Raw genomic sequence first — 26993 nt, 5'->3', positions numbered from 1 at the left:
CAGGCGACGGGACCCAGTAGCCACACAGCGCCCCCACTGTGCGGCAAAGCTACCCTGGCCCTGGGCCCCATCACTCCACCAGCACAGCACAAAATCAGCAATGGACACCGCTCAGTACTCACATTTTATATATTATATGAAAAAAAACACATATTTTTTAGCCCAAAATGAGTAACATTAAATGATAACAAAAATGACCCCCAAAGGTGTTCATAGCCTTTAAGTACAGTAGTTGTCCCACAAAGAATTCTGTTTATATCCAGCCAATAAATTATAACATTTTATTTTTGTATTTATACAGTAATCCAGGAATAACATCATTATGGTGCCACTCGCTATTTCTATTGTAGGTTACTTTGGGTATACAGAGGAATTCCTGGTTTAGAGAGCACACTGCTCCTAAAGCTGCAGCATCTTCTCTACTTCTCAAAGGAGATACAGCTGTACTTGCTCAGCATTTCCTCTGAAAAGCAGAGAAGATATTGCATCTTCAGAAATGGTGGCTCTTCACACCATGAAATACCCAAATGATCAGGGAGTGAGACAAGACTGAGCATGTGTGTCCACCTTAACATATTTACTGAGGAGGACACAGAAAGCCTGTTCAATAGAATTAACAGGTGGCATGGTACTAACATTATTCATGGAATTGCTGCAGACAGGAGAAAAAATGTCCATTATTATGGGCTGGATATAATTATAAAAACAATATTCTTTATGCGACAACCTCTTTAACGCTGTATGCCTATATAAGTATTACAATAGTATCCATAGTACTATTAAAGGTTTTTCCCAGGCTTTTAATATTGATGACCTATCCTCAATCTCAGATCGGTGGGGGTCCGACACCCGGAACCCCAGCCGATCATCTGTATGAGGAGACGACGCACACAGTGTGCACATGCCGTCTCCCTTCCTGTTCTGCTGCTACTTTGCCATAGACAGCTGAGTGAGCAGGAAGAGAGACGGGAGACTGCATGTGCACACTGTGTGCACCATCTCCTCATACATCTGATTGTCGGGGGTTCCAGGTGTCAGACCCCCGCCGATCTGATATTGATGATCTATTCTATCAATATTATAAGCCCGGAAACCCCCTTAAACCTATAGAGTCAGTGCTCCCAAAGTGCCTATACATTAAATCAATGACCTCACCATACTGAAGTATCATTTGGCTAATTTAAACTGACATAAAATGATGACTGAAATAAGGTTCATGTTACTATTGTTACATCTGGACTATCTGACCTCCACTGGATATCCTTGATTAGTTATGAAGGAAATAAAAATGATATATGTCTGGAATCATGCAGAATGAGTTAAAGCATATCTGTCAACATTTGTGAGCCTGCTTTGTCACATTTACCAAACATTTTAGTGAATCCGTGTGTTTGAAGTCAGGGGTGTACTGAGTGGAATAGCTGTTACAGGTATGCCTATGACACCTTCTCCGTCCACAAAGATTATGCGTAGCAGTGAAGAGAAAACACTGCCTACCATTGTGTGCCCTGACCACATTTGTATCTGCTTTAAATTAGTTTGGCGAAGAAATGAATTACAAAAACAAGTCTTAAGTGACATTGTAACTGTGCATTTAGTGGTGAAATATAAGCATACATTTCGACTTACCTTGTGCTAATGAGTGATAGTGATTTAAGTGCATTTGAGAGCCAGGAGTCTGTCAGGACTTCAAGATCTGCTCGCAATTGAAGCCAGGCTTCCCTCTTAGCTGGGCCAAAAAGTCCTTCAGCACAAACAGGCAGGAAATCATAGATTAAATACTGCTTTCATGGAAATGTGAAATGCTTTCTTCCATTAAATTTTTCCTCTGTTTTTTATAAAATGATATGCAACCTCTCGTTATAGGAAAATTACTGATTTATTATATGCAAAAGACTATAACTGAATGATACCTTTGTGCACTGTAAACCAGCATGCAGAGCAATAAGTTACAGAGGAAAACCCTCAATGCAACATTCATTCAAAAGTGTTTTGTTGTGTATATATATTTAGCTACAGAAATTCTACATATGTAGTTACTATGATTTAAAGGGAAAATTAAATCAAGTTTTTATGTTAAGGGGTAGTCCCATGAAAAAATATTCTACAGTTTTCAAGTGAGCACCTAGATCTGTATACTTTTGTAATTGCATGTAATTAAAAATGTTAAATAGCCACTGAGTCATTCAATAAAATGTATCTGTGTAGCGCCACCTGCTGTTTGTTCTTTTCTTATTTCTTTGACTTGCTCACAGAGAAGGCCGCACATGCTCAGTTTCATCGTTCAACTGCCTCCTGGGCTGTGATAGGCAGGGAGCTCCAGCAGAAAAGACACTCCTCCTGAGCTGTAATAGGGAGAATTTGGACACGCCCCCCTAGCAGCAGCAGGAAAGACACTCCCTTGAGCTGTCAGCTTGATATAAATCTAGCAGAGCAATGAATGGGAAGATCTCTGGATCCATGTGAGGTACAGGGCTAGTTCTATCTTTGTTAGAAAGGAATTGTCATGTACTATATGATGCCTGAGTTTCATTTTTTACATCAATCATGGAATAACCCCTTTAAAGATATTTTTAAATAATTTCTGATGATATGTTTAATTTTTAATGTCATTATCAATGTTTAACAATTGATGAAATCCTGCAGTTTGGGCTCTGGCCACTAAATGGGTTGTCTCACTTCAGCAATTAGCATTTATCAGGTAGAGTAAGTTAATACAAGGCAGTTACTAATGTATTGTGATTGTCCGTATTGGTTCCTCTGCTGGCTAGTCTAATTTTTTCAACACGTTATACACTTCTCGTTTCCATGGTTAAGACTACTTTGCAGTCCAGCATTGGTGGCCATGCTTGCACACTATAGAAAAAAAGCACTAGCCTCTGTGGTGACTGGGACCATAGGAATGCACACAGGCCGGAGTGTTTTCCTATAGTGTGGAAGCATGGCCACCAATGCTGGATTGAAGGTTGGTCATAACCATGGAAACAAGAAGTGTATAATGTGATGGAAAAATGAGTCTAGCCAGCAAAGGAAGCAATATGGATAAAAAATTTGTAAGTGCCTTTTATGAACTTACTTTACATGATAAAGGCCATTTGCTGAAGTGAGACAACCCTTTTAAGCCACTTCTTGGTCTTTACAGATCATTTTTTAGCAGTCATCGCATTATCACAGGCATGATTACAATGACAGATATCACCTATACATAGATATCACGGAATCCACTCTTATCTTGTACAACACCCTCTCCACAAGTCACAGAGCATGCCTAGAAAACTCTCCCATAGAAGTCAATGAGGTTCCCTCCAGACTAGTATGTTTATGGTCCACGGTGGCAGCTGTAAAGCATATCTCTAAATGTACAGCCTAGACAGGATGGCTACCCCCATATTCATGTACAGTAAATAGAGTTAAAAAAAGATCTACAATCAGGAAAATAAAAACAGATTATAAAAAGAGGATATTTGTCACTATCTGGATTTAACCAGCAGAAACAAATTTCTAGGTGACACATTTCCTTTAAATAAATGTTTACAATCCCACTTGGCCCTTGTAGTTTTAACCTGGACATATCATTTGAATATTACACTTTGTCCCTGATAAATGATTATTATTTATCATTTTTTGTTATTAATGAATGGTAATCTTATTGTCTCAGTCAGTGGATAATAAAGATACATACACATTAACCACCTACAGACCGCCTAACGCAGATTCGCGTTCCGGAGGTGGCAGCGCTGCGCACAATCACGCATATACGCGTCATCTGGCGAGACGCGAGATTTCGCTCAAAGCCGGCCCGCGCATGCGCATCGCGGGCCGGCAAAATTAAAAGAACAAGTTCGTCACCAGCCTGCCAGCAACGATCATTGGCTGGCAGGCTGGCGATTTTCAAAAAATCCAATCACAAGTCATATAACAGATCATATTAGTAAATATGATCTGTTATATGGCTTGTCTGCTCCTCTGCTGGTCCTTTTCGTCGGTTGGATCCAGCAGAGGAGCAGACTGAACTGTGAGTACACCAAACACTACACCTTAGCCCCGGATCACCCCCCTGCACCCCAATTAACCCTTTGATCATCCCTTTGATCGCCCCTGTCAATCACTAGTGAAAGGAAAAAAAGTGATCAGTGTAAACTGTCACTTTTTTTTTTTCACTAGTATTGGCTGTTAGGTTTTAGGGATAGTTTAGGCCCCTTGGTTAGGTAGTTTAGCGAGAGTTAGCGCCCAGCCCACCGCACCGCAGTCACTTATTCGCTGTTTAGCGTATCGCTAATCAGCATTTGTACTTTTATAGTATCTGTAAGTGATCAAAACTGATCACGGTCAGATCTATAATAGTATTAGTGTCACCTTAGCTCGCCCTCCACCCAAAACGCAGTGTTTGCCCGATCAGGCCTGATCGGTCGCCCACACGTGCGTTCACCCACGCCCACCCCACCGCAGTGACAAAAAATATATATTTTTTTGATCACTGCACATTCATTTTACACGCACTGCGGCGATAAAAAAAATCAGTTTTGATATTTTTTATCAACCGCAGCGGCCTCCGGTACTTCGCTAGCCTCCCATTTGTAAGACAGGCTTGCTTTTTTTCTTGGGTAGTCTCAGGGAATACCCCTAAATTTAGTAGTCCAAAATGTCAAACAGGGGGTATTCTTCTGAAGAGGCCTACAGGATTCTGACCCAGTCGGATGAGGAGTGGGAACCCTCATCTGACGAATCTAGCGGGTCAGAATATGAACCTGTAGAAAGCAGTGGCTCTCTGACCCAAAGTTCGGACGAGGAGGTTGAGGTCCCTGGCAGCACCAGGCGTACCCGGCCCCGTGTCGCTAGACCACAGGTTATGCAGGATCCCCTTCAAGAGCAGCAGAGTGGGGCTGTCGCTGCCGGATCACGTGGTGAGGCATACACCAGCAGCGCAGCCCTCCCTGGACCTAGTACCAGCACTGCCGTACAACATGGTGACGTGGCGAGCACCAGAAGGGCAGTTGAAGCTGGTACGGTGGCACGTGCAGTAGTTACCCCGTCGCATCCACCGCACAGACAGGCCCGTAGAGCCCCTAGAATCCCTGAGGTGCTGGCAAACCCTGATTGGCAGTCACCAACTTCAGCCGCACCATTAGTTCCCCCTTTCACCGCCCAGTCTGGAGTTCGGGTTGAGACGGCTCAAATCGGTTCGGCCCTGGGATTTTTTGAGCTGTTCTTGACTGCGGAGCTCTTGGACTTAGTCGTGGCAGAGACAAACCGGTATGCCACCCAATTTATATCCGCCAACCCGGGAAGCTTTTATGCCCAGCCTTTCCGGTGGAAACCAGTCCAAGTTTCCGAACTTAAAATTTTTTTGGGCCTTCTCCTCAACATGGGCCTGACAAAAAAGCATGAATTGCGGTCATATTGGTCCACGAACACGATTCATCACATGCCCATGTTCTCTGCTGCTATGTCCAGGGCACGATTTGAGGCCATCCTCCGTTTCCTGCATTTTAGCGACAACACCACCTCCCGTCCCAGAGGCCACCCAGCTTTTGACCGGCTCCACAAAATTCGGCCCCTCATAGACCATTTCAACCAGAAATTTGCAGATTTGTATACCCCCGAGCAAAACATCTGCGTAGACGAGTCCCTAATACATTTTACCGGGCGCCTTGGCTTCAAACAATACATCCCAAGCAAGCGTGCCCGGTATGGGGTCAAATTGTATAAGCTCTGTGAAAGGGCCACAGGCTATACCCACAAATTTCGGATCTATGAGGGAAAAGATCAGACCCTGGAGCCGGTCGGTTGCCCTGACTACCTGGGGAGCAGTAGGAAGACAGTCTGGGACTTGGTGTCACCCTTATTCGGCAAGGGGTACCATCTTTATGTGGACAATTTTTACACAAGTGTGGCCCTCTTTAGGCATTTGTTTCTAGAACGGATTTGCGCCTGTGGCACCGCGCGAACTAGTCGCGTGGGCTTCCCCCAACGGCTTGTAACCACCCGTCTTGCAAGGGGGGAGAGGGCTGCCTTGTGTAACGAAGAACTGCTCGCGGTGAAATGGAGAGACAAGCGTGACGTTTACATGCTCTCCTCCATTCACGCAGACACGACAATCCAAATTGAGCGAGCAACCCGTGTCATTGAAAAGCCCCTCTGTGTCCACGACTATAATGCGCTCATGGGAGGGGTGGACTTCAATGACCAGATGTTGTCTCCGTATTTAGTTTCCCGCAGAACCAGACGCTGGTATAAGAAGGTGTCTGTATATTTAATTCAATTGGCGCTGTATAATAGTTTTGTTCTCTACAGTAAGGCTGGGAGAACAGGATCCTTCCTCAAATTCCAGGAAGAGATCATCGAGAACCTCCTTTATCCAGGAGGTTCCGTGGCCCCATCCACCAGTGTGGTTAGCCGTCTACACGAGCGACATTTCCCCAGTGTCGTTCCTGGTACCTCAACCCAACCGTCACCCCGAAAAAGATGTCGTGTCTGTAGCAGGAGTGGAATAAGGCGTGACACCCGCTATTTCTGTCCTGACTGTCCTGACCACCCTGCCCTATGCTTTGGTGAGTGTTTCCGGAAGTACCACACACAGGTACACCTAGCATAGGGATTGCATCTCACAGGACAGGCACACAGGGCTATTAGGGCCCTTTTACTCACAGCTGCTGCAAACCTCTCCTTTCACCTGGGATAAAGTGCATAACGTACTTTGCCACATCTTTGGGCGATTTACGCTTTGCACATTGTCCCATGGGGAAGGAGAGGTTTGTTCTATAAAGGTAAAAAAAACGAAACAAAAAAAAAATTACCGGTAAGTAAAAAAGTTAAAAAAGTTAAAAAAAGTTAATATGTTCTGTTCTAAAGTTAATAAAGTTATTGCGTTGCGGCCTGGTTTTTTCTTTTTTGTTTTGTTTTTTTTACCTTCCAGGTGGACCAACCGATCGACTAGCTGCAGCACTGATGTGCATTCGGACAGAAGCATTGCGCTGCTGTCAGATTACACGCAAGTCGGTGTATGCGGCGCTGCAAGACGAGATTTCTCCTCTGCAGTAAAAGATACATTTGCCGATGCATATGAGCTGAGGAGGTGGCGGTGTTCATATACTTTGGCAAACACTTTGTATATATAAAAAAAAAAATCCCGGCAATGATTTATTGATCCACATCGATTGATGTGAATGGAGAAATCTGGTTTGCCAGGGCATACGAGCTAAGTGGGTATGGATGTTGGGCGGAGCTCCTATGTCCTGGCAGACGCCTTTCCCCTCCTTTTTCTTTTTTTGGCAGAGATTTTTTCATCCACATTGATCGATGCGAATGAAGAAATCTGTGCCGTTCATTTTTTTCTTTCAGCCCAGAGGCTGAACGGAAAAAAAAAATCTCGTTACCTGTATGCTCAATATAAGGAGAATAGCAGAAACTCCTAATGCTGGCCATACATGTAATGACTGCGGAGACCCTCAAATGCCAGGGCAGTACAAACACCCCACAAATAACACCATTTTGGAAAGAAAACACCCCAAGGTATTCGCTGAGGGGCATATTGAGTCCATGAAAGATTGAAATTTTTGTCCCAAGTTAGCGGAAAGGGAGACTTTGTGAGAACAAAATCAAAAAAATCAATTTCCGCTAACTTGTGCCCAAAAATTTTTTTTTCTATGAACTCGCCATGCCCCTCATTGAATACCTTGGGGTGTCTTCTTTCCAAAATGGGGTCATATGTGGGGTATTTATACTGCCCTGGCATTTTAGGGGCCCCAAAGCGTGAGAAGAAGTCTGGTATCCAAATGTCTAAAAATGCCCTCCTAAAAGGAATTTGGGCACCTTTGCCCACCTAGGCTGCAAAAAAGTGTCACACATGTGGTATCTCCGTATTCAGGAGAAGTTGGGGAATGTGTTTTGGGGTGTCATTTTACATATACCCATGCTGGGTGAGATAAAAATCTTGGTCAAATGCCAACTTTGTATAAAAAAATGGGAAAAGTTGTCTTTTGCCAAGATATTTCTCTCACCCAGCATGCGTATATGTAAAATGACACCACAAAACACATTCCCCAACTTCTCCTGAATACGGCGATACCACATGTGTGACACTTTTTTGCAGCCTAGGTGGGCAAAGGGGCCCACATTCCAAAGAGCACCTTTCGGATTTCACAGGTCATTTACCTACTTACCACACATTAGGGCCCCTGGAAAATGCCAGGGCAGTATAACTACCCCACAAGTGACCCCATTTTGGAAAGAAGAGACCCCAAGGTATTCCGTGAGGGGCATGGCGAGTTCCTAGAATTTTTTATTTTTTGTCACAGGCTAGTGGAAAATGATGATTTTTTTTTTTTTTCATACAAAGTCTCATATTCCACTAACTTGTGACAAAAAATAAAAACTTCCATGAACTCACTATGCCCATCAGCGAATACCTTGGGGTCTCTTCTTTCCAAAATGGGGTCACTTGTGGGGTAGTTATACTGCCCTGGCATTCTAGGGGCCCAAATGTGTGGTAAGGAGTTTGAAATCAAATTCTGTAAAAAATGACCAGTGAAATCCGAAAGGTGCTCTTTGGAATATGGGCCCCTTTGCCCACCTAGGCTGCAAAAAAGTGTCACACATCTGGTATCTCTGTATTCAGGAGAAGTTGAGGAATGTGTTTTGGGGTGTCTTTTTGCATATACCCATGCTGGGTGAGATAAATATCTTGGTCAAATGCCAACTTTGTATAAAAAAATGGGAAAAGTTGTCTTTTGCCAAGATATTTCTCTCACCCAGCATGGGTATATGTAAAAAGACACCCCAAAACCCATTCCTCAACTTCTCCTGAATACAGAGATACCAGATGTGTGACACTTTTTTGCAGCCTAGGTGGGCAAAGGGGCCCATATTCCAAAGAGCACCTTTTGGATTTCACTGGTCATTTTTTACAGAATTTAATTTCAAACTCCTTACCACACATTTGGGCCCCTAGAATGCCAGGGCAGTATAACTACCCCACAAGTGACCTCATTTTGGAAAGAAGAGACCCCAAGGTATTTCGTGATGGGCATAGTGAGTTCATAGAACTTTTTATTTTTTGTCACAAGTTAGTGGAATATGAGACTTTGTAAGAAAAAAAAAAAAAAATCATCATTTTCCGCTAACTTGTGACAAAAAATAAAAAGTTCTATGAACTCACTATGCCCATCAGCGAATACCTTAGGGTGTGTACTTTCCGAAATGGGGTCATTTGTGGGGTGATTGTACTGTCTGGGCATTGTAGAACCTCAGGAAACATGACAGGTGCTCAGAAAGTCAGAGCTGCTTCAAAAAGCGGAAATTCACATTTTTGTACCATAGTTTGTAAACGCTATAACTTTTACCCAAACCATTTTTTTTTTACCCAAACATTTTTTTTTATCAAAGACATGTAGAACAATAAATTTAGAGCAAAATTTATATATGGATCTCGTTTTTTTTTTGCAAAATTTTACAACTGAAAGTGAAAAATGTCATTTTTTTTGCAAAAAAATCGTTAAATTTCGATTAATAACAAAAAAAGTAAAAATGTCAGCAGCAATGAAATACCACCAAATGAAAGCTCTATTAGTGAGAAGAAAAGGAGGTAAAATTCATTTGGGTGGTAAGTTGCATGACCGAGCAATAAACGGTGAAAGTAGTGTAGGTCAGAAGTGTAAAAAGTGGCCTGGTCTTTCAGGGTGTTTAAGCACTGGGGGCTGAGGTGGTTAATTGTGTGCCAAACCAAAGGAACCCAAACTGTGCCTAAATCATGCAGGTTAGTGTCTCAAGGAAGAAATAGAATCCAGAACAGCCATATGTACACCATCCAGCCTGACAAGTGTAGATCAGGTTTACTAAGATCGCCATGGGTTCAAATGCCCCATAGGCCCAGGTTTCCCTAGTGCTGATATTGGCCCAGCTACTACATTATTCTCAGCATATATCAAGAGTTATGTAATCCAGTGGCAAAAGTGTCTCTTGGCTTCAACGGCATCTTTTGAACCTTCTAGGCCCCTGCCAAAATTATCATAGTGAGAACTGTTTTCAGTACAACTAGTACCATGATAGCAAAATATCTTTACTAGGGATGAGCAGGTTCGGTTCCAAGGTACCACCTGGAACCGAACCCGAGTTTGGGACAAAGGTTTTTTACAGTAGAAATAAATTTACGAAGTTATTACCCGAAGTCTCGCGAGACTTCGTGAAGTAATAACTTTGGCTCAATACATTCTAATCCTGTAAGGAGCGCTCACACCGTACAGTATTCTAATCAAGTTTTATGCGAATCGACTTTGGATAAAGCATCCGAAGTTGATTCGCTCATCCCTAATCTTTATGTATTCAGGTGAAGCTCACACAACCATCCAATAAGGAATTATTGGGATTTAGTCTAAGTGGAAACAAACATGTCTTGTCAAAGTACAATAGTATAATAAGTAACAGTATATGTAAGTTCCCTGCAGCAGTATTTGCTTATAATAAGAAGCCATGTTGGTGAGAGCATAATAACAAATGTAAAATACCTCCTACATTGTTCTTGTAAGTATTGTACAGCTCTTTTACTCGTCTGTATCGGAACGCCAACTTTCTCATCCAATCCACACCACCCCTCACACCAGTCGGTAAGCAGAGTGTTGTACTGCTTGCTGCTGCCCGGAAGCCATCAGTGGCAAAACTGTAAGAACTTTAAAGGAAAAGATTATATAAAATGTGTAAAGGTTAAATCTTCAACTTAGGCTCAAAAAGAGGTAAATCATGTACACATAAATTTAAATTTAATCACCGGAGATATTAATAAATCACATAATGTAAGTAATGGTTTGAGCTCTGCCCATATGAACTTATCATCTAAAGGGATTTGGACATAGAAACAAGTGTGAATGGTTGCACAATGGACATTAAAAATAAATAATAGTGTTCATTTTTAGTGAAATCCATGGCAGACATCATCCGCAGAAATTAACATGCTTTGGATTTACAGTGGTACTAGAAACTTTGTGAACCTTTTTCTACATTTCTACATAAATTTTACCTAAAACTACACCAGATTTTCACACATCATAAAAGTAGACAAAGATACCCAAAATCAAACAAATACGAATATTAGACCTGGTTATGTATTGAAAAAAAGGATTCAATATCATGTGTTTGAGTGGCAACACTATGTGAACCTTATGAGTGGACAACCTGTTTTATTTAAAGAACAGGCAGTTATCAAAGTCTGATCTTCACAACACATGTTTGTAGAAGTGTATCATGGTACAAACAAATGAGATTTCTGAGAACCTCAGAAAAGTCGTTGATGTTCATCAAGCTGGAAAAGGTTACAAAACCATCTCTAAACAATTTGGACTCCACCAACCCACAGTCATATACACTGTGCACAAATGAAGCAAATTCAAAACCATTATTACTCTGCCCAGGAGTGGTCCACTAACAAAGATCACACTAAGAGTAAGGCATGTAATAGTCACAGAGGAACCCAAGGTGACCTCTAAGCAACTAAAGGCCTTTCTCACATTAGCTAATGTGAATGTTCAGGACGTTAATGTCACCAGGACACTGAACAACAATTGTGTGCATGGCCAGATTTAAAAGAGAAAGCCGCTGCTCTCCAAAAAGAACATTGCTGCCCGTCGGAAATTTGCTAAAGATCCCCTGGCCAAGCCAGAAGGCTATTGGACTGATTTTTTTTTTTTTAATAGATGAGACCAAACTACAACACAATTAAAAAATAATAATTGGATGCTATGTAAAATGTAAACAAAAACAGAATGCAACGGTTTGCAAATCTGATAGACCTATATTTTATTCACAATTGATTATAGAACACACATCAGATGATAAAAGTGAGACGTTTTACCATTTCATAAAAAAATAAAATAAAAATCATTTAGACCTTGATGGCAGCAACACATCTCAGAGAAGTTGGGACATGTCTACCATTGTGTAGCATCTCCTTGGAATATGAGGAGACTAATTTGTGGAATTTTGGGAGAGGATTTTTGTCTGATGTAGGATTCTAGCTGATTAACAAACCTGGGTATTATTTGCCCAATTTTTCATTTCATGATGTTTTCTGTTAGTGAAAGGTCTGGACTTCAGCACCTGGACACTTCTTCTGCAAAGGCATGTTGTGATGAATGCAGTATGTGGTGTAGAAGTATCTTGCTGAAATATGCAAGGTCCAGAAAGAGACATTATCTGGATGGAAACATACGTTCCTCTTAAACCTCTATATGTGTTCAGCATGGATAGTGCCTTTCCAAATGTGTAAGCTTCCCACATGATAGGCACTAATGCAACCCCATAGCATCAGAGATGCAGGCCTTTAACCTATATTCTTCTATCAAGCTGAATGGTTTCTCTCCTCTAGTGATGAGCGGCATAGGCAATATTCGAATTATTCGCCATAAATTAGCAAATTCGAGAATTTGTGATCTCCAGTCATTGTTTACTTGATTGCAAAAATCGGCAATGTAATATATTTGCGATAAACTCGTGATAAATTCGCAATTAGAATATTTAAACACTATTCGCGAATACAAATATATAGCACTATATATTAGGTTAGCACTCCAGCTCTTAACTCAAATTTCTTAACTCATCACGTTATCTTGAGACAAAAGCCATTGAAAAGCAATTGAAGGTGTTTGCTTAGATTAGATAACACATCTCAGAAATCTCAGAAAACAGGAGTGTTAACTCTACTCCATCCGTACCATGTGTTGCTGTATCCTTAAAGGGAACCTGTCACCAGTTTTATGGTGTCCTAACTAAGGGCAACATAAATAAGTGACTGATTCTCTTAGCAAAATGCTGGCTCACTTTCTTTAATTGACCCAGTCAATCTGCCAACATCTTGTATTGAAAAGCTCCAGCTGATAATGATGAGTCATGAATATTTATGAGCTCCTGACTCTTTCCGCCTACCTGCTGCTGACTGACAGTTATTTTCCATATGAATCAGCAGCAGGTGGGCAGGGCTATAACTCTGAATCAAAAAAACGCTGGACTCACTGACATCACGCTGGACTCAAATCAGCTCATTAGCATGCGGCATCTTTGTGTGTATATTATGAGGTAACCATCTGTCACACCAGTAAGGGAATACATCTAAGGTACTTTTTAGTAGTTAATGATTGTATATAATTAGTTAGATTATAATCAAATATCCAAATGACAGGTTCCCTTTAAATGATCAAAAACTTGGGCTAGAGGTGTCCATACAACTTAGGCTACTTTCAAACTTGTGTTGTTAATTGCGGTATTGAGATCTAGCAGAGGATCTCAATACCGGAATTAAGCAGATCCGTTTTTAATTTTGCACATCAGGATGCATCTGTTCTGTTAGGATGAGGTTGTGTGAAATCAAAATGGACAAAACGCATCCGTCACTAAATACATTGAAATTCAATGGGTGACAGATGCATTTTTTTAGGCTCCTAAAAAACGGATCCATCACTATTGACTTACATTGTTTTCAGTGATGGATCTGTTTTTTTCCTTTTTAATGACCGGACAGCTTGCAGCAGTTTTCTGTCCGGTCACAAAATGGAATGCTGACGGATTGGAAGAAATCCTGATGCATCCTGAACGGATCTCTTTCCATTAAAAATGCATGAGGACTAAACAGAAATGTTTAGTCCTCTGCAGGATCTCAATACCAGAAAACAACAACGCAAGTGTAAAAGTAGCCTTAGATGGTTATTCATCGAATGCTATTTCAGCTGACATACACATAAAAGCTTGGCTGTGCTCTCAATAGTGAGAGGGGAATAACCCTGCAAAACACCTCCGGTGATGGCTATTCTTGCTTCAGATAAAAGTTTATATTCCTGAAAAACCCCTTTAAGCTCAAGACCTGAGAAAAAGATTTGTGTCCTGGAAGCCAAAAGACCCGTAACCTCTCCTGACATATCTCTTTTAGCAACTACTTACATTCCTCGTGTAATAACTGTCCTGGAGCATCTATTCTTATGACTCTATGTTACGCCATTCCTTTATTATTCCAGATGTTGTGAATGAATTACTAGCAGTTTGCATTAAAGGTCCAAATTAGTGCTACCATTTGGAGGTGTGTCCCTGAACAGTCTGGCAGCACTGATTATATAGTGTTATACTGTGCAGAGACACCCACCAACTGGTAACACCCATCCAGACCTTCATTACAAAGGAATGGCACATCATAGAGTCTTAATAATAAATGCTTCAGAATTGTTATTACAAGGGGGATGCAATACACCGACAGAAGACAAGAGAGGATAATGTGAGGATGAGGAGGGATGTTAAACCAGGCATGATATCTTTTATTGTAGTTACAGTTCAGAAAAAAAGTTAATTACAAAAAAAGCTAAAACTGTTGCCCTATAATGCTAAGATTTTACAATAACATAATATTAGACAATTGCATGTTAAAGTCCCCTAGGGCTTTAATGAAGAAAACAAAGTTTTTAAAAATATATATAAAAAACAGAAAGATATAAAAATTCAGATGACTCCCTGTCCCCATTTTGCAAATAAAATTGAACAATAAAAAATAAAAATAATTGGTATTTTTGGATCCGAAAATACCTAATCTATTAATATATAAAAAGTATTTATCCTGTATGGTGAATAGTGTGATGGAAAAAAAATCTAAATTACTAATTCACCATGAAATGAAAAACAGAGATCACCCTGCAAAAAATGACCCCTCACATAGAAAACCCTCAGAGAAAACTATACATGTTCACAGTTTTTATTTTTTTAAAGTATTAAAATACAATAAAAACTATATAAATTTTGAATCACTGTAATAGTACAGACCCGCAGAATGAAGTTATGTCAGTTGAAACTCATAAAACAACTGCGTTTTTTTATAAATTCTACTCTACATTTTTTTACAGCTTCCTGCTACATCATATGCAATATTAAATGTTGCCATTAAACTTGTCCTGCAAAAAACAAGCCAGAAAAGTTAAAAAGTTATGGCTAGCCCTTCGATCCAAATTTCAGGGTAAATTTGATTTGCCGCGAAGCCGAATTTCCTCGTGCTTTGTGGTAACTAATCGAATTCCCTTAATGGCGGTAAAAAATAAAAAAAATATCATACTTACTTCATCCGTTTGAGCGCGAAGAGGTGGGCACCGCCATCATGATTGAAGATCCCGCGGAAAATCCCGTGGGTGGTGACATATGACGTCATCATGGGCCGTGTGAGATTTGGCACTGGATCTTCAATCAAGATGGCGGCGGTCGGCTTTTCACAATCAAATGCATGAGGTAAGTATGATTTTATTATTTTGTTATTATTATTATTATTACACTAATATTAATGTCATATGCCGCGATCCGCTATGAATGCAGCAACATAGGGGTACAATGATGGGGTGTGGCACAATTGTCTAAGTAATTCGTCACAAAGTGAGTTTTTGGTTAAATTCGGCGAAGCTGCCGAATCGAATTTTCAAATACTCAGCTTATCTCTAGTTATGGTTGCTGGAAGGCAGGGAGTAAAAAAACACATCTGAAAAAACTGAAAATTGGGGTTATTGTTTTCCAAGGAGGGGGGGGGAATAGTCTATAGTGACGTTGCCTCCACAACAAAAATTTAAGAAGACAGGTTCAACTGGTTTTAATAAGAAAGGGATGCATGATTACAAAATTCAAAGCCCATCACGACCCTGCCATGCTCTTTTTAAAGACAAAATCTCAAAGTGTATTAAAGTGTGTAAATAATCTATAATAGGTTTCAGGACACTTCAACTCCAGTCTTACTATTCCCCAGGGTGTACTGTATGTGCAACCACATGACCACCATAACCTATAAGATAATGTATGCCCATATTTCACAGCTCTCATTAAACATAGTAGTACCTTAAGTCTTGGCCATTATCATCTGAAGAGACATCATCAACATGAACCTGATCACATTCCTATAACACAAAAGATGTGAAGAAAATGAACAGAGAGCAGTATGAAAAATATACTATGCTGAAAACCGTACATCCTCTATATTCTCAACATATATACTTTTACCATGCCTCTTTACTGTTAATTAAGCATAACAACTCTTGGCCAGTAGATGGCACCAATGTCCACTTTTTATGTATGAAAATCACGCTATGTTTTATTAATGTACGTTTATACCATTATCATAATTATCGTTAGTACTGTATTTGTGCTAAGTGTTTGGAGAGGAGTTTCTGTTTCATAACTACGTACAAGAAATCAGTGCTGTGACAATTCATTGGTGAATCTCCTATAATATTCTCTATATATAAAATAATAGGTCTGTATAACTGAGCATCTTATATTTTTATTCTCGGAGCAGATTGTGTGTTAGGAAAATTCACTAGTTGGCTATTCACTGCTGAGGCAAATTCTATAGTTTTGCTAAATTCTTTAATTTAGTTAAAGATATATATACTATCAGGGAGATATTTAAAGAGGACCTTTCATGGGTCCAGACATTATCAAATAAGTAGGGGGTTGTGTAGGGCATAGTGCAGGGATGTAAGATCACTTACTAGTTTAACTTTGCAGCGCTCCGTTACCCTGCTGTGCGCCTCTTTTACTTTTCCCGCCTGGTATGTAAATGAATATCATCGGTACAGGGAGGAGACGGCCATGTTTCTCAATGGGTATCTCCTTCTCCCCTGGCTGTAGCGCGGTCCAATCACAAAGGAAAGTCACAGCCAGGGAGAAGGTGAACTTTTTTTTCTCCCGATTGGATCGCACTACAGTCAGGGAAAAGGAGACACCCATTGAGAAACAAAGAAAGTCTCCTCCTCCCTGTGCCGATGATATTCATTTACATATATATATATATATATATATATATATAAATGGACAGCACTCCAAGGCTCCACATGGGTGAATACATTTTTCATTATTTTATAGCTCTTGGAGTGCTGTCCATTTTTCTAGGACATAGCACCCATTTTTCTTAGATTTTTTGTTGGTTCTGCCAACTTTTTCATTTTATATATATATATATATATATATATATATATATATATATATATATAATGCATTCAGAAAGTCCACATGTTGACAAACTGAAAATAGAATGTTTGACACCTCTGTTAATTTATTGGAAACAAAAAACTAAAATCTTGTATTGACATAAGTATTCAGACCCTTACTTGATTTCATTCTCCAATCTTCTTTTATATATATATATATATATATATATATATATATATATACATATATATATAAGTCGATAAACGGGCAGCACTCCATAAAATAAAAAATAGAAAAATATTTATTCACCCAGACAGGACATGCGATGTTTCGGCTCTATGCTGGAGCCTTCCTCCAGCATAGAGCCGAAACGTCACATGTCCTGTCTGGGTGACTAAATATTTTTCTATTTTTTATTTTATGGAGTGCTGCCCGTTTTTCGACTTTTACATACTGGGTTTGCTCAATCCCAACTGGGCCAGCTGCACCCCCTTGTCTTCTCAATAGACGGTGCTGCCACTTTTTTTCCTTTTTATATATATATATATATATATATATATATATACACACACACACAGGTGAAACTCGAAAAATTTGAATATTGTGCAAAGTTAATTTATTTCAGTAATGCAACTTAAAAGGTGAAACTAACATATGAGATAGACTCATTACATGCAAAGTGAGATATTTCAAGCCTTTATTTGTAATAATTTGGATGATTATGGCTTACCGCTTATGAAACCCCAAAGTCACAATTTTGAGGTCCCCTTTGCTTAGGGGGTATGGATTAATTAGCTGACTAGAGTGTGACACTTTGAGCCTAGAATATTGAATTGAATTACAGATAACTGTAATAATCTCTCATTAGCCTTAAAGCCTTCTGATGAAGGGGTAATCTTGTGTCATGCTTGTTTTATTAGAACTTGAAGGGACATAACAAGCAAAGAAATGCCAAACTATTACACTGCATAATAGTCCACATCTGTTGAATGGAAAATGTCTTAAATATGATTTACTAATTATAAAGGAATGCCATGCACACTTGTTGGACTGTAGGAATACACCTGTGACTGTTAGCTGATTTGAAGTTCTTAAAGACATGGCACATAACTACATACATAAGGTAAAAAAAAAGACATAGGTCCATCACAGTTAACTTTTCTTGATCAATTATTTAGATTAATAGTTAGATTAAAGGGAATAAGGGAATGTGAAGGAGAAGGAGCGGCTGGCAAAGGAAGAAAGCTTGCTACTTTGGTCTGCCCTTGGTGCACTTAACTTCTGATTTGCATATGGATTTAAAGTACTTTTTCTGTAGAGTGAAGCAACAGATTGCTAAGTCATATTGCATTCACCTGAGCTAGCTGCACAAAGCATCGTGCCTGCTTTCACAGTGAATTTACTGGTGACAGGCTCTCTTTAAGTATAATTCTCAACACCATCTGTTATTAGATAAGTATCTAACACTTATCTGCCATTACTAGATGTTGGAGTGGAGCATTCCATAGTTGACTACTCTAACTGTAAAGAATCCTTTTATGTTTTAATCTTTAATCTGAATATTCGCTGGCCATTTGTAAAAGTCCTTGAAACATGTGTCAGTTCATTATATTGACCATGAGACACACACTAAAGTGCATTTACAGAAAACACAAGATATATTAGTATATAAACGCTTCTTTGCATCTTTTAACAATTTCAATACCTGTCTCCCCAAGAAGTTTTATTTGCAACATGCAACCCGTTATGATCCCTTATTTATTCTTTACTTTTAGTAAAGGTCTTTAAAAAATAACAGTATCCTTCTGATGACAATGAACTGGCAATGAAGTCCTGAAATAACGAGGACATCTAATATTAGGTAGCCTTCAGTTCCCCTTTCCTAGTCAGCTAATCTCTGTAACTGTCCCATACTGTGTATCTGAATGGGGCCTGTAGAAATCTATGAACATGCTCCAGAAACTTCTACAACAAAACTATGGCATGCGAACAAGGCAGATTATAGTGAGGGCATGTGCGTTGGGACCACCACCATTTTTAGGCCCTAGGTGGTCCTCCATCACCTGCTGCATTTGCATTTCTCTTTATGGACAATCTATGTTGCAAAACGGGTGCCTCAGACAAGATTGCGGTGTAGTCCTAGTCTGTCAGGCTTACAAGCACCCTAACATTGCTCATGTTCCCATATACCGTTAGCCACTCACTTGTCTGAAATGTTCTGATTAGTCCTATTGAAACCTTTGAACATAAATTAAAGAGACTGGTTTAGATTTGTTTAGTAAACTCTCTAATTTGATAACTCTGTTCATCAAATGAGAAAGCAACAGCTGTTTTGGAGAGCACTCCCAACCCAAATTTAGCAACACATATACACTAAATTCTGGCTTACCTCCAAATCATTAAAAAATAAGTGTGCATCGGCGAGGTTGAAAATCATTTCTTCCATCCGCAGTCCAAGAGTCACAGCTGTTGGTGAATCCTTTAAAACATGAAGTATTACAAAGTCTCAATGAGATATGTAACTTGACTAAAATTATTCACATCAGGGATTTGATCACAGTTGTCTTATTCTGTTTCTTTGAAATCTCTAAACTTTAAAAGCTAGTAAAGTGCTTTCCAGAGTTGTGTCAACACTGGCATAATGTCGCTGTCTGCACCCTTGACTTTCACTCATGTCTGTTTATTGCTATGCTACTTCGTACAAAGCACTAAATACACATCATAAACATAAATTTATAGGGCATATAATATAGTGAAACTAGACACCTGAAAGGGGCAATGAGGTAATCAAAATGAAGAGCACTGATATAATGTAGTATCATTCACATCAGCCGGATCTTTGGCCCCTAACATAGCAGAAAAACAAATAGTGGAAGGGACATTTCACCTCTCTGATCAGTACTTTAGGGTCCACTTTGCAGGTTGGTAGCTCCAGGGGCAGACTGGGAACGTAAAGGGGCCCTGGAAAAAATCTGAAAGTGCACCCAAGTTGTAGCCGAGTCCAAATTCACAGAAGGCTGGGCAACACAAACCACAGGTAGGTACAGACAACAGAAGTAGGTGAGTCCAGCAAAACCACAGTGCAGAAAAAAATACTGCATTATTATCATACTGAGGACAGTGATACAGTTGAATTCAGGAGGGCATCTGGCTGCTGGCTAGGCACATAAGTACCTGATGCTCCTAGCATTAATTAATGCTGAGAGCATCAGATCGTTATGTAACTGGACAGCGGCCATGAGGAAGGCTCGGGCTGTCCCTTGGCCATAGATCCCATTGTCCCCTTTAGGGTCTATGGCCAGTCTGTCCCTGCAGATATAATTAAATGCATCTATCCTTTTAAGGCTCCCATCAATTCCAGGGGATGGTCCCATAAAGCCCCATTTGTCACGGTTGATCCACACAGTTACATTTATTTACCTATACACAATTTAATATATAATTTTTGTAATGACATATATCTACACAATATTTATGCCACAAGATCATCATAGTTATCACCTGCTGTGAACATGCAGATGATCCAAATGGTTGGAGAAATATTGAGAAAATCTGATTCAAGAGAATAGGATTGATCTGCAATACCAAGCACAGCCACTGTCCAATGTACTATGAAGGGTTGCAATGCTCACCTAAGCACTACAGCTTCTTTAAACAGCTAATTGGTGGGAGTTCTAGGAGTTGAACCCCACCGATCATATATTGATGACCTATCCTGATAATAGGTTATCAATATGTCATTCTCAGACAACGTCTTTAACTCTGGAGGATCTGTAGTGTTGCTACTGTACATGGACAGCCTAGTGTTTTCAATAGGACCTGTGTAATGCTTAATATTCCATGTTTCCAGGATTTCTCACACAGTTTACATCTGTTTATATCTGATGGCTGGGGGTTCCCAGGATAGTCATGGATGTCATCATGAAAAATTGGACTTGGATCCTATGAACCCACTTTATTTAGTTGTTTGGCATTAGCCTCTATTATGTCCATTATATACACTAATTGGGCATATCAAAACTGTTTTAGACTTAAATAGGTAACACCTTTAACCATAGCTGATCTTACAAATCGTCAATAAACTTTACATTATGATTAATCTGGGGTTGATTCTCATGTTATACAGTATATGGCATTAGCTAACTATTAATAATGAGTGATGCCAGCTTCACATACATTACCCCATTGTGTTTTGGAACTTTTACTTTCTTTTGTGTGCACAGAAAGAATGAAACCCAAGTCTCCATTATATGAAAAACATCTTAAAACAAGTTTAACTAACACATGCCAGCAAGATATCAATGTCACAGGCTGATGAAAAAAAAAAACCCTGTTAATAAGGGAATTGGAATGTACCATATAAACTTAACAGATCATGATAGACTTCCAGCACATGTGCCGTCTCATCAACCAAACCTATTGAACCCAATTCCCCACTGAGAAAGGATTTGTATTTAATCTTATATTACATCTCTGGATTGTGATCCACTAGATATGACTACAACAGACACAAGGCAATGCTGGCGGTAAGTGCTCATAGGCAATGTCCAGGGTATTATCAGAAGATATGTGCTGCAGGTGTAGTTATGTATTTACTCGATAGCATACTAATGGCTCATTCAGATGTCAGGTTGGCTGCTTACATGGGCACTACACTAATATGGCTTTGAAACTAATCATTGTGCACAATCAGCATCATGGATCCCATTGGCTGAATCTTCCTGATCAACGCATGAACTATGACGCTTTGGATTCAGTTGTCATTTTAGCGACCCTCCATTTCAAGAAACATAACACGTACATGGTCCCCCCTCCTTTTCATTCTCTCATCTGCAGATGCACCAGGAGACTTCTGTCTTCTGTTCTACCTGATGCACACTTCTTGCCACCCTCTGATTGGCCAACAATGGTCACGTGAGCAGTGCTGGCCAATCCAAGAACAGGGCTGGAAAACTAGGAAATGTCATGGACTACCAATGCACAGTATCCACCAGGTAGTCTGAGAAGTGGTAGAAATCTATCTTGGATGGCAGAAGAATAACCTTTGAATCGGCATATCTGCAGCAGAAAAGATGACAAGGAGGACACCATGTTTCCCTGGGGGGTTGCTTCGGTGACTAAATCCTAACAGTCAATGTATATGCCTTTACTGTATCTATTAGGCTACTTTCACACTAGTGTTCGGGGCTCCGCTTGTGAGCTCCGATTGAAGGGTCTCACAAGCGGCCCCGAACGCATCCGTACTGCCCCAATGCATTCTGAGTGGATGCGGATCCGCTCAGAATGCATCAGTCTGGTAGCGTTCAGCCTCCGCTCCGCTCAGCAAGCGGACACCCGAACGCTGCTTGCAGCGTTCGGGTGTTCGCCTGGCCGTGCGGAGGCAAACGGATCCGTCCAGACTTACAATGTAAGTCAATGGGGACGGATCCATTTGAAGTTGACACAATATGGTGCAATTTTCAAACGGATCCGTCCCCCATTGACTTTCAATGTAAAGTCTGGACGGATCCGTCTGAACAACTTTCACACTTAGAATTTTTTCTAAACTATAATGCAGACGGATCCGTTCTGAACGGATCCAAACGTCTGCATTATAGGAGTGGATCCGTCTGTGCAGACACCAGACGGACCCGCTCTGAACGCAAGTGTGAAAGTAGCCTAATTCTGTTCTAATAAATAATCACCACTAGTCTTGTTGATGGGCTGTGTCTTTTATTGCAGCTTAGACTCATTGGTGGAAGTTTATCAAGAGAGGAATCTTTTATAGTCAGTTTTACTGGAGTCTGCATTGCAATAATTTCCCCAAAATGTATTAAATATAACATGTTTGATAAATTTGGTGCATCTTTAAGACCAACACTTCTGTCTTGAGATGTTGCTCCAGGTTCTATCCCACCCCTTTCCTGGAGTAAGGTTGCAGCAATTTTTGTGACTTTTTCAAAAGCTGCAGTTGATAAATCTGTCTCAACAGGCTATCCACAACTATTTTTCAAAATTGAAGTGTGTGGTGCAAAAATGCTAGATGTTTTAAAATATTTAAGAAAATATCCCCAAAATGTGCTGCAAAGCCCAATTTATGCAACTTTTTAAAGCCACAATTCAGACTGCATATGTTCCTCTATTCACTTGAATAAAGTTAAACTGCAGTACCAGTAAAGGCTGACCGAAAAGAGTAACATGCTCCAAGGGTAACATGCTCGCTGCTTGTGCACAGACTTTTAAGCTAAATAAAAGATAAAACATAATTATCTGAGGTATACGCTAATAAGCCATAACATTAAAGAAAAACTGGCAAAATATATTGTAGGTCGCCATTGTGTCAGCTCTGACCTGTTGCGTAATGGACTTCACAAAATCTCTGAAGGTGTCCTATGGTATCTAAGACCAAGACTTTAGTTGCAGATCCTTTAAGTCCTGTCAGTTGCGAGGATCAGGCTTGTTTTTCACCCACATCCCAAACATGCTCAATCAGGTTGAAATCTAGGGAATTTGGAGGTCAAGTTAGCACCTTGAACTCCTTGTCATGTTTCTCAAGCCATTTGTGAACATCAAAGAATGGCTTTACCATGAAGGGGTACTTGGTCTGTATCAATGTTTAGTTAGTTTAAACATGTCAAAGTATTCCACACAAATCGCAAGACCCAAGGTTTCCCATCAAAACATTGCCCACAATGTCTCTGACTGCCTGCCTACACACAGCCGACTGTGATGAACTGTGTGTTCTGACACCTTTCTATCATATATAAACTTTTTCAGCAATTCAAGCTACAGTAGCTTTTAGGTGAAATTGGTACAGTCTTGCCTTCTCATTCCATGCACATCTTTGAGTCTTGGATAACCACGCACTGTCCCTGGTTCATCAGATGACCTTCCTTGGATCACTTTGGTAGGTACTATCATGCTGGGAACACCTCACAAGAACCTTCTGTTTTGGAGCTACTGTGACCCAGTCATCTAGCCATCACAATTAAGCCCTTGTCATAATGCAGTACTCCAGAATAGGGCACTTTGTTGTTTAGTTTTCAGATGCATTGTTTGTATGGATAGTTCAGGGTCAACAAACCTGAATCTGCCCTTTTAGAAGGGTCTTTTCTCAGCAATGTGGGCACATATGAAGGCCAACACAGATGCCTTAAACTGCCGCACATGCAATAGGTCAGCAATTTCATAGGTACAAATCTGCTGACAGATGTGCTTTAATTCTGTAACCTTCAGCCCGGAAATTACAGACATGTTTGCGAGAGCCTTATTGCCAGCCTTATATTCTGCATAGAGAGACTTTGTAAAGATAGAGAGGAATACTACAACCCTATCTTTGCCTATATCTATACATTGCTACTTGGGGACATTTGCACTATGAATTGTTTGGGACTGTGTTTGATATTGTTGGATATGCTATAACTCTCATTCTGCACTTTAATAAAGAAAAACTTTTCTGCAACTGGTCCGGATACTGACTCCAACACCCTTCGTCAACCACAGCACTTACTGTACATATCTTGCTATTTACTGATACCAAAACAAATAAGGATACTTTCACACTAGTGGCAGGGGACTCCGGCAGGCTGTTCCGGTGGGTGTATAGCCTGTCGGATCCGTCCTGCCGCTAGTTCACGTGTGCCCCCAGATTGCCGCTTCATCCCTATTGACTATAATGGGGTCGGGGGCGAAGTTCTGGTGGCAGCACGGCAGCGCGCACTGAGAGGCAGCCGGACTAAAAGTACCTCTCGACATGCGCTACCGTGCTGCCGCCGGAACTCTGCCTCCGCCCCCATTATAGTCAATGTGGATGGAGTGGCAGGCCAGGGGGAACCCGTGAAATAGAGGTAGGACGAATCCGACAGGCTGTTCATTCGCCAAAACAGCCTGCTGGACTCCCCTGCCGCTAGTGTGAAACTAGCCTAACACCAAGGTCACCCCAACTACCATCAGGCAGGAGCTCCAACATCAGGGTGTATCCCAAGGGAATAAAGGGTCTACCCTCCTACCACTGCCCTGGCCCTAGGTAGCATCAGTGTGAGGACTGCCACTGTAATTTATGAGAATAACTGTTGCAGACAGAGCCGCTAACACTCCCATCCTATGCTCCGTTTCTCCCATGCTACGGCAATAGTTGCTCAGATTCTTACACTTGTCCGTTTTGATTGCTTCTAACACAGGAACTCCAAAACCTAATTGTTCACTTGTGGCTTTACATAACCCTTGTCAGTTGCTATTGTCAAAAGATAATGTTATTATTGGTGTATACCAGGGCTGCACAACCTGCGGCTCTCGGGCCGCATGTTGCCCCCAGAGCCATGGTTTGCGGCCTCCATCTTGCTGGGCAGAAATGGGGAGCCGCACAATTGCAGGGTTACAGCTCCTGCTCCTGCACTGTAGCAGGAGCAGGATGGGTCCCCGACTGTCAGAGACAGCACGAGACCCAAGGAGAAGGCAGAAGCAGTGTATTAGCGCGTCTGCCTTCTCCTCACACAAGTGAGCGGCGCACTGTGCAGTTTAGACAGGCGCAGAGGACTGCAGAGCCTCACTACCTCTACCCTGTACAAAGCCCCCCTCAGAAGGCTGGTTTTCCCTGTAACTGTGGCTCCTTTGGATGCACCCAGTTACAGTGGAAATAGTGCAAAAAAAAAATCTGTGTCCCTAAAGGTCTTTTATGGACCTTTTGGGGACAAATTATGTGGGAAATATATATATTAAAAGTAAAAAAAAAAAAGTCAGTGTCCCCCCCAGAGGTCTTTTAAAGACCTCTTGGGGGACATACAGTGCTACAAAAAAAAATATATATAAAAAATATATATTTGAAGAAAATTTTTGCAAAAAGATGTAAAATAAATAAAATATAAGTAAAAGGAAACTATAAAAAGGAAAAAGTGCAAAATAAAATTATGTGGCAAATGTAATTTAAAAATAAATAATAAAGTGATGATAAAATAATTTAAAAATACAAAATAAAAAAAAATAAAAAAAAATGCCCACACCAACCAAAACCATTCATGTGAAACTATACATATTGTATAATAAAACAATCCAACACATATAGGGAACTAATTATAATAGTTTGCATATTTAAATAATGAGCTATCGCTTAAATAAAAAAGACTTTTTTTTGAAAAAAAAAATATAGTTTCCCCCTAATAAAACAAAAAATATATTAAAAAGCCCTGTGTTATGCAATAAAAAGCTGCAAAAGTTATTTTGGTAGTCCAAAAAATAAAAAAAGTTGTTTGTGTTCGAACCATGTGAGCTAAATCACAAAAAAGTGACTGGTCATTAAGGCCTTTTGAGGCCTGGTCACTAAAGGGTTAACCAATAAGTGCTTTCCCGGCTAGTAAGGCCTCATACACACGACCGTACCTTTTCTTTTGGTCCGCAGGACACCAGCCATGTGTGTTCTGCATTTTGCGGCCCCTTTGAAGTGAATGGTTCCATATCCAAGCAACATAAAAAAAAAAATGCGGCTCAGATGCAGACTAAAACAATGGCCGTGTGAGTGAGCCTTCAGGGAAAATGCTTACTGGTTATTGCAGGGCACCTACAGTATATCTGGGGGTGCAGAAGGTGGTAAGTCCAGTAAGCGCCATCCTCTGCAGTGAAGTAAAGCGCTTATTTGTGAATCGGAGGCAGGAAGGAAACGTGGCCACTTAAATGAGTTTCCTAGTTAAAATGATTTTTAACAAGTTCCTGCAGCATAGTCCCTGATTCCTACTTTCCTGCTCCGTGCTGCTCTCGCTATCTCCATCTTCCGGTCCCAGAGCACCTCTCCAGTAAATGACTGACTTTAGCGGTAAAACGTCATCACTGAAGCCAGTCATTGGCTGGAGAGGTGCAAGTGACTATGCCCATAGCCAGCCAGATGTTAACAGCGCTGGATCCAGAAGATGGAGACAGCGGGACCGGCAGGGAGCAGGAAAGTATGAATCTTCTGTTTCAGGCCCATGCTGCAGGAACGTGTTAAAAATCTTTTTTTACCAGGAAATCTCTAAGCCTCTGTTAAACGGCACGACAGGACAATTACTGGGAACAAGTCTTCATAGGAGCGCTCATTCCTGATATCTGGCGGTATA

General features: G+C 40.6%; 1 protein-coding gene across 12 annotated transcripts in view; it reads right to left on the bottom strand.

The window, feature by feature from the left end:
• Nucleotides 1-26993, bottom strand: part of EYA4 (EYA transcriptional coactivator and phosphatase 4) — a 390423-nt gene that overhangs the window by 26340 nt on the left and 337090 nt on the right. For all 12 annotated transcript variants that reach the window (XM_040429159.1, XM_040429165.1, XM_040429163.1 and 9 more), the window contains 4 exons: nucleotides 19319-19408; nucleotides 15838-15896; nucleotides 10503-10663; nucleotides 1630-1744 (listed from right to left, as the gene is read on the bottom strand). In XM_040429159.1, coding sequence (XP_040285093.1) covers nucleotides 1630-1744; nucleotides 10503-10663; nucleotides 15838-15896; nucleotides 19319-19408 — 425 coding nt within the window. The remainder of the gene's footprint in view (nucleotides 1-1629; nucleotides 1745-10502; nucleotides 10664-15837; nucleotides 15897-19318; nucleotides 19409-26993) is intronic.

Source organism: Bufo bufo, chromosome 4, assembly GCF_905171765.1.
Source record: "Bufo bufo chromosome 4, aBufBuf1.1, whole genome shotgun sequence".
In the NCBI taxonomy this organism is placed as follows: Eukaryota; Metazoa; Chordata; class Amphibia; order Anura; family Bufonidae; genus Bufo; species Bufo bufo.
The sequence above is the reverse complement of the archived record's forward strand: the minus strand, read 5'-3'. Positions and strand labels throughout refer to the sequence as shown.